The sequence below is a fragment of the Bos javanicus genome, chromosome X (genome assembly GCF_032452875.1).
Source record: "Bos javanicus breed banteng chromosome X, ARS-OSU_banteng_1.0, whole genome shotgun sequence".
Classification (NCBI taxonomy): domain Eukaryota; kingdom Metazoa; phylum Chordata; class Mammalia; order Artiodactyla; family Bovidae; genus Bos; species Bos javanicus.
Window position 1 is genome coordinate 39,472,903 of NC_083897.1, and position 8,861 is coordinate 39,481,763.

At 55.6% G+C, this 8,861-nt stretch overlaps 1 protein-coding gene and 1 pseudogene across 1 annotated transcript; one reads left to right on the forward strand and one right to left on the reverse strand.

The window, feature by feature from the left end:
• Positions 1-714: 714 nt before the first annotated feature.
• Positions 715-3,373, reverse strand: LOC133242255 (melanoma-associated antigen 10-like; annotated as a pseudogene).
• Positions 3,374-4,411: 1,038 nt separating this feature from the next.
• LOC133242845 (melanoma-associated antigen 10-like) lies at positions 4,412-8,315 on the forward strand. Its single transcript, XM_061409073.1, has 3 exons — positions 4,412-5,468; positions 6,242-6,334; positions 6,691-8,315. The coding sequence occupies exon 3, from the start codon at positions 6,711-6,713 to the stop codon at positions 7,503-7,505; it is 795 nt and encodes a 264-aa protein (XP_061265057.1). The 5' UTR covers positions 4,412-5,468; positions 6,242-6,334; positions 6,691-6,710; the 3' UTR covers positions 7,506-8,315.
• Positions 8,316-8,861: the final 546 nt, after the last annotated feature.

Consider the following 8,861-nt stretch of genomic DNA (forward strand, 5'->3'; position numbering starts at 1 on the left):
GCTCGCAGGGCCTGGCGGCTGTTGGCACTGTGATGAAAGGACAGGAATCTCGCACACTGCTGCCCCCAGACACTCCTCCACTCTCCACTGTGGGATGGGGTTGGCTGCTTTGTGGTCTAGGCATGTCAGAGAATAGGACCCTCAATAGGATGTGGAATAGCTAATCAGCCAAACAGGATGTTTCATAAATAAAACTAAGAAACTTTTCTACTTAGACCATAGTGGACCATAGTGTTTGTCACTCAGTCATGTCTGACTCTTTGCAATTCTGTGGACTGTAGCCTGCCAGTCTCCTCTGTCCATGGAATTCCTCAGGCAAGAATACTGGAGTGGGTTGCCATGCCCTTCTCTAGGCAATCTTCCTGACCCAGGAATCGAACCTGGGTCTCCCACAATGCAAACAGATTCTTCATCATTTTAGCTACCTGTTAAGCCCCATTTCCAGTTAGAGGACCTGTTAAATTTGGGTGTGGAGGAGTGTACCACCAGGACTCAAGCTGCTATAGGAAATAGAAGCAAGAACCAGTCTTTGCCTCTGCCTCAGCTGGTCTTCCAACCAAACCATTACTTTCCTTCATTGCAGCCCCAACAAAGGTCAATTCATTGATTATGATGGGCAAGTACAATCAAGATAATTTAAAGCTAATTAACACCTTATGATCTGAATCCCCTGGACCAGGAAAAAGAGGGTAGTTTCATGGATTTCTTGGGCACCACTTCAAGGGAGTGCGACCAAGTTCTGCAGAATTCCTAGCAGATATGGGGTATGACGGAAAAGGCAATGGCACCCCACTCCAGTACTCTTGCCTGGAAAATCCCATGGATGGAGGAGCCTGGTAGGCTGCAGTCCATGGGGTCACTAAGAGTTGGGCACGACTGAGCGACTTCACTTTCACTTTTCACTTTCACCCATTGGAGAAGGAAATGGCAACCCACTCCAGTGTTCTTGCCTGGAGAATCCCAGGGACGGGGGAGCCTGGTGGGCTGCCGTCTATGGGGTCGCACAGAGTCGGACACGACTGAGGTGACTTAGCAGCAGCATGGGGTATGAAAACACCTCATTTGCCCCTGTGATCAACAGCAATGTGACAAGAGCCAGGGCCCCTTCCTTCCTGCCCAAGAAAGAGATCTCTCTGGACTTTATCCAAGATGCAAAAGGACACCTCACAGCAATGATCCATTTCAGAATTTCCCGTCACCCCCCAGACACACTGTCTGCAAGTCTGAGGGCTGCCACCACCCAGCCTCATCACAATCACCTCCCACAGAAGGAACCCAGCTTTCCCAAGCTCCAAACCACCCTGGCTCAGGCGCCAACAGCCCAACACTCCTCCTGTAACCCCACCACCCCGCCCTGGGTTGCATTGTTCATTGCGACTAGGGGATGTCTTTCCACCTTCCTCATGTGACTGCAGCTCCTAGACCGTCACTCTAGGTGTGGGGGTGTCCTGCTTCTCCTAGTGTCCCCACTGCTAACACAGCATTTCACAGAGCAGAGGCTCCATAAAGGTCTTTGGAATACACGAGCCAGTGAGCAGGGGGCTCAATTAATTATCTGCTACTTCCTAAAATAACCCAGGCAAATCCAAATAGAGAGAGATAATTTAGTTTTAGAAAATGACACACAAGAAGGACAGAACCGTGAATTCACTACAATTACTTTTATCATCTAATTCTTCCTGCATCAATATTACTGCTAAGTAGGCTCACTTTTCCACAACAGTTCCAATTCCAATTCCATTGCATCCTGTTCAGGACCACAAAACACAATGGAAGAGTCTCCAGTCTCTTTTACAAAACAGTGAAGCTCTTGTTCTTGAACTGGGTAAGTACAAACACACTGTGATCAACATCATTCACTAAGTTAAGACACTGAAGTCTATTTAGCCTTCTACGAAAATAATCAAAGTTTGAAAGTTCTCTAAAGAAAACAGATGAATCCCCATGTCATCATAGAGAACAGGAACCCAAAGATGCTATACACCAGTTTCCCCAACTGGCCTGGGCCAGCACTTCTGAGAAGGCTGATCTCTCCCTCTTCAATCACAGAGGGAAGGATCACCTGGATGCTGCTCTGGCTCAGGCCGCCTCGTCCTCCTCCCTTGCAGCCTCTGTAGACAGGGGTGGGAAGGCCCTCAAAGCCCTTTGTTTGACCCTGAGCAGAAATGCCACGACTTCCCACTTGCTGGTCTCCGCATAGGCCTGGGGAACCCACAGGAACTCAGAGCGGGCAGGGTGGCTGTCAGGCACCTGCCGGTATGCCAGGTACCCCTCCTGCACCCACGTGTGGGTAAGCAGCTCCCTGGGCTCCCCAAAGTTGCAGTGCTCACTCTTGACACACACACCCATCCTGCTGAGTGCTCCCCAGACCTTCTCCTCAGGGGCGTGGTCTGCATTCCACATGATGAGGCTGAGGACCAGCACCAGGAGGCTGGCCCTGGGCAGGCCCTGCCCACTGTTCAGCATCACATCATAGGTGAGGCCCATGGTGGGGACCATGATGTAGATGTGCTCCCTGGGTTCCACCTTCTTCACCTCCACACCACAGACCAGCTGCAGGCACTGTGAGGCTTGGCTGAAGACTGCCGGAAAGTGCTCCTGGTTATCCCTGAGGGCCTTCTTTAGCATTTTCACCTGGGAGGTCAGCTCCTTGGCTGGATACTTGAGCAGCAGGAACTTAATCAGGTTGGCCACCATCTCATTCAGAGCTACCGGGGGCAAGGGCAGAGACTGGTGGGGGGGCAGATGCAGTCTCCCCTGCCTCAGGCCCCAAGAGCTGAGCCTCCACTGGGCCCTGGGCCTGGGTCCTAAGTTCTTCCTCGGGCTTGCTCAGCTCACTCATCTCGACCATGAGGGCGATGCCTGGGATCAAACCACAGCCTGAGGCAGGAGTGAGGCGGGGGTGGGGGGGAGATGGGCACATATGGGGACCACGGGCCTGGATGGTGGAGAGAGGGGCTGTGAACAGCCTCAGCTGAAAACCACAGCCTGGACGGCCACAGGCCACTTACACATCTCCTCTTGAAAGGTGCTCTCAGACTTCACAGGGGCAAGCCTCCAGGGCATCCAGTCCCCTGGCTACCTGAAGAAGGAAGTGAGGTGTCTCCCCAGGGTGCAGTCAGCACAGTCCAAGATTTCCACAACTGACAAGGTAGTGGGATTAGGCCCTTGTGGGGTCCCCTCTGTTCTGGGATGGGGAGCCCCTGGTGCACACTCAGGGCACCCTCCTCATCTTGACTCCTGGTACTGCCTGGACCACCTCTGCTCTCTGACTTCAGGACATGGCCCTCAGACCTCTGCTTTTGCCTCCTGGTTCCTGGAGCTCCTGTGAGAGAAAGGGAGGAGGCAGCTGGGGGTATCCTGTGGCACAGCCCTGAGCCTTCTCTGACGGTACGAGCAGTGGACTCTGTGAGGTCCCCTCAGTTTAGTGTGGTGGGAGGTCCCCTCAGAGCTCTCTTGCAGTGCTCACCTTTCCCCTGGTACAATCTGGTCCCTACCCTCTGGGGACCTGCGAGGAAACTCAGAACAAGACCCTAGCCTGAACAAAAAGTGCTGAGGGGCCCCACATGAGGCTGCACCTGCCCAGGGAATCCCGCGGGTCCTAGGCTGGGGAGATGCTCGGTCCTCAACTCCTCCTCACGTCCTGCCTGGCCTCCCAGCACTGACCACAGGGGCGGGGGTCTGCTTAGTCCTCCATCAGGGTTGGTGTGTCCAGCCTCTGCTAACCTGAAGCCATCTGCACTCCACTCGAAAAACCTCATCTCACGAGGTCCCTAGGCCAGATGTCAAGAAACTGCTCACCCTGCTCACCCTGCTCTGGGCCCTCCAAGACCCTCCTGCAAGGGCCAAGATCCCTCCCTGTTGGGGTGTAACTGCCTCTGTCCCTCCTCGCATGGAGCCTGTACTCCAGGCAAGACCTGCAAGTGTCCTGTCTGCAATCTGGAGGCTCTGCTGCTTTCACCTGTCTCTCTGACAGGGATGTCAGGCAATGCGGCACGAGGTCGTCCTGCCTGGGGACTACCAGGGTTCCCTCTGGTCTGAGATCTGACTACCCTCAGTCCTCACTCAGGGTGTTCACCTTGACTTCTGGTGGACCTAGGCTCTGTCCTCTCCCCACCAGGAAAGGTGGGAAGAGGTCCCTGCTCCTCACACCAGGTCCCTACTCTCACAGACCCGGGTCTCAGGAAGACAGGACAGACCGAGTGTGCTCTTCTCACCCCGAGGGCTCCCAGGGCCGATAACAGGGGCTGAGATCTGTGGGGTTCCATCAGTCTTACCTTGGGGTCCCTAGAGTCTTCACTTGGGGTCCCTTCAGTCGTCCCTCAGGGACCTCAACTTGTCTCTGTGTAGGACTTTGGATTCTCTCCTCTCCCCACTCATGCCCCATCCCTTATGTCAGGACCCCAGTTTCTCTGAGACCTGGATGTCAGGAAGTCAGCCCCCTATACCAGGTCCCCAGTCTCTCTGACACCCGGATGTCAGGAAACACAGCATGGTTCGTCTGCCCTGTGTCCTCCCAGGGCCCACTCTGCTCTGCGGTCCAGCAGCCCCTGAGTCCTCCCTCAGTGTCCTCACCTTGACCCTCAAAATAACTAAGATCTTCCCGCCTGCCCATCTGAGGCCCTGCCCCTTCTAACAGTTGCCTAATGTCTCTGAGACGCAGATGCGCAAGTCAGAACAGGCTGCCAAGTGCTCATCCCACCACCAGGGTGGCCCAGGGCTGACAGCAGGGGCAGGGATCAGTGGGGTTGCCTTTCATCATCCCTCAGGGACCACATCTTGAGCCCTGACAGATCTGGGGATGCCCTTTGTGTTGACCAGAGGCGGGACCCTCACATCAAGGCTCAGGGAGCACAGAGGGTGGATGAGCACATGTTGCATTTCCTGACATCCAGGTCTCAGAGAAACTGGGGACCTGGGAAAGGGGGCGTGGCCTCAGGTGAGCAGAGGGAAGAAGCCCGGCTCCTCCAGAGTTTCAAGTTGAGGACCCTGAGGGAGGACTGAGCGGGCTCTGGACCCCAATCGGAGGAGACCTCAGAGAAGCTTGTAGCTGCTGCCGGTCCTTGGCGGCCCTGGGGTAGGATGAGCCCAATGTGCGGGGTTTCACTTCCTCATATCCTGATCTCAGACTGGAGACCTGGTTAGGCGGCCTGACTTCCTGACGTCCGGATCTCAGACTGGGGACCTTGCATATGGGGCGGAGCCTTAGGTGGTCCAATTCCCAGGTCTGGTGGGGGGTCAGGTTGAGGACCCTGAGGAGGAACTAGAGGACCCTGAACTCCAATCAGAGGACACCTCAGAGAAGCTCATCTCTGCCGTCAGTCCAGGGCAACTGTGGGGGTAGGATGAGCGCAGCAGGCATGGTCTGACTTCCTGACATCCGGGTCTTGGAGAGACTGGGGCCCTGGTATAAGGGGCGGGGCTTCAGCTGGGGAGAGGCGAGAATCCCAGGTCCCGGCCGGAGGCAGGTGAGGTGCCTGAAGGAGGACTGAGGGGACCCTGCATGAGGACCGACGGAACCCCACAGATCCCCGCCCCTGTAGTCGGCCCTGGGAGCACATTCTGTCTGTCTGCCTTTCTCACATGCTGGTCTCAGAGAGACTGGGGATCTTGTGAAAGCGGAGGGGTCTCAAAATGGCGGACGGGACAGTCTCCGGTCCTGCCTGAGGGCCAGGCTGCATGCAAGGATGGACTGAGGCGGAAAGACCCCAACAGGGAGGCAGGGATCCTAGCCCTTGTGGGGACTCTTGGAGGCCCTAGAGTGGGGTGAGCAGTTTCTTGACTTCTGGCTTAGGGACCTCGGGAGGTGAGGTTTTTCTGGGCGGAGGGCAGAGGCTTCAGGTCGGCAGAGGCTGAACTCCCCAAACCCGAGGGAGGACTAAGCAGACCCCCCACCCCTGTGGTCAGTGCTGGGAGGCCAGGCAGGACGTGAGGAGGAGCTGATGACCGAGCATCTCCCCAGCCTAGGACCCACAGGAAGCCCTGGGCAGGTTCGGCAGCGTGTGGAGCCCCTCAGCGCTTTCTGTGGAGGCTGGGATCTTGTTCTGAATTTCCATGCAGGTCCCCAGAGGGGAGGGACCAGGTCGTGCCAGGGGCAAGGTGAGCACTACAAGGGAGCCCTGAGGGGACCTCCCGCCACACAACTGGGGGGACCTCACAGAGTCCACCCCTCGTACTGTCACAGAAGGCTCAGGGCAGTGCCACAGGATACCCCCGAGCTGCCCCCTCCCTTTTCTCACAGGAGCTGCAGGAACCAGGAGGCGAAGGCAGAGGGCTGCAGCTGGTGTCCTGAGGTCAGAGGGCAGAGGAGGTCCAGGCAGTACCAGGGGTCAAGGTGAGGAGGGTACCCTGAGTGTGCACCAGGGGCTCCCCACCCCAGAACAGAAGGGACCCCACAAGGGCCTAATCCCCCACCTTGTCAGCCTTGGAAATCTTGGACTGTGCTGACTGCACCCTGCGGAGCCACCTCACTTCCTCCTTCCGGTAGCCAGGGGACTGGCTGCCCTGGAGGCTTGCCCCTGTGAGGTCTGAGAGCACCCACCCCTCAAGAGGAGACCTGTAGGTTGCCTGTGTCAGTCCGCCCAGGGTGTGGTGCTCAGCTGAGGCCATTCACAGCCCCTGTCTCCCCCAGCCTGGCCTGTGGTCCCCATCTGTCACCCTGGCTGACTCCTGTCTGTGGTTTGATCCCAGGTATCGCGCTCGTGGTCGAGATGAGTGAACTGAGCAAGCCCGAGGAAGATTTTCAGGACCCTGGCGAGGCCCAGGGCCCGGTGAATGTGCAGCTCTTGGGGGCTGAGGCAGGGGTGGCTGCATCCGCCTCGGCCTCCTCCCCCACAGTGTCCTCCTTAGGCACTGGGGAGTCCTTGCCCCAGGAAGCGCTGAACGAGATGATAGCTAGCCTAATGAAGTTCCTGCTCCTCAAGTATCGAGCCAAGGAGCTGACCTCCCAGGCGGAAATGCTGAATAAGGTCCTCAGGGATAACCAGGAATACTTCCCGGTGGTCTTCAACCAAGCCTCGCAGTGCCTGCAGCTGGTCTTTGGCGTGGAAGTGAAGGAGGTGGACCCCAGGGAGCACATCTACATCATGGTCCCCATCCTGGGCCTCACCTGCAACGCAATGCTGAACAGTGGGCAGAGCATCCCCAAGGCTGGCCTCCTGGTGCTGGTCCTTAACCTGATCATGCGGAATGGAGACCGTGCCCCTGAGGAGAAGGTCTGGGGAGCACTCAGCAGATTGGGTGTGTGTGTCGGGAGTGTGCACTGCATCTTTGGGGAGCCCAGGGCGCTTCTGACCCACGCGTGGGTGCAGGAGGGGTACCTGGAGTACCGGCAGGTGCCTTACAGCCACCCTGCTCGCTATGAGTTCCTGTGGGGTCCCCGGGCTTATGCGGAGACCAGCAAGTGGGAAGTCATGGCATTTCTGCTCAGGGTCAAACAAAGGGCTTTGAGGACCTTCCCACTGCAGTCTGCAGAGGCTGCAAGGGAGGAGGATGAGGTGGCCTGAGCCAGAGCAGCATCCAGGTGATCCTTGGCTCTGAGATTGAAGAGGGAGCGGTCAGCCTTCTCAGAAGTGAGGGCCTGGGGCAGTTTGGGGAACCAGTGTATCAGCTTCTTTGCATTCCTGTTCTGTACGATGACGTGGAGATTCACCAGTTCTCCTTAGAAAATTTTCAAACTTTGATTGTTTTCATAGAAGGCTAAATAAACTTCAGTGTCTTAGCTTCATGAATGATGCTGATCACAGTGCGTTTGTGCTTACCCAGTTCGTGAGCAAGAGTTTTGCTGTTTCGTAAAAGAGATCGGAAACTCTTCCATTGTATTTTGTGGTCCTGAACAGGATGCAATGGAATTGGAATTAGAACTGTTGTGGAAAAGTGAGCTTGCTTAGCAGTAATATTGATGATGGAAGAGATGATAAAAGTAATTGTAGTGAATTCATGGTTCTGTCCTTCTTGTGTGTCATTTTCAAAAACTAAATAATCTCTTGTTCATTTGGATTTGCCTGGGTTATTTAAGGAATCAGCAGATAATGAATTGAGCCCCCCGCTCACTGGCTTGTGTATTCTGAAGACCTTTATGGAGCCACTGCTCCATGAAAGGCTGGGTTAGCAGTGGGGACACTAGGAGAAGCCGGACACCCCCCACACCATGAGCGATGATCTAGGAGCCGTAGTCACACGAAGAAGGTGGAGAGAAGTCCCCTAGTCACACTAAACCAGGCAACACAGGGCGGGGCGGTCAGGCTCCTAGAGGAATGCTGGAATGTCAGTGTCTGAGCCAGGGCGTTCTGGGGGCTTTGGGAAGCTGGGTTCCTTCTGTGGGAGGTGATCGTGAAGAGGCTGCGTGGTGGCATCCCTCAGACTTGCAGGCAGTGTGTCTTGGGGGTGACGGGAAAGTCTGAAACAGATCATTGCTGTGAGGTATCCTTTTGCATCTTGGATAAAACACAGAGAGATCTCTTTCTCGGGCAGGAAAGAAGGGGTCCTGACTGTTGTTGCATTGGTGTTGACCACAGGGGAAAAGGACGTGTTTTCTACCACTGCCCCACCATCTGCTTGGAATCCTGGAGAAGAGCAAATGTTGCTTTGAAGTATGGCCCAGCAGTCCCTGGGCTGGCCCTCTACTCTCTGTCCTGGGAAAGCGGATTACCAAGTATATTGAAATGACCATTTATTTGGTCATCTGGACTTTATTTTGGCCACTTGTGCACATGCTCTAGATTTCAGAGGGATGAAATGAGTGAAGAGAAGCTGCCAAGTGGAGAAATCCTGCTGGGTGACTGGATCCTGGGAACTTTGATTCCCAGCTGGGAAAGACACTGCTCCGCACCCCTCAAACACATGCATACACCCAGGTTGAA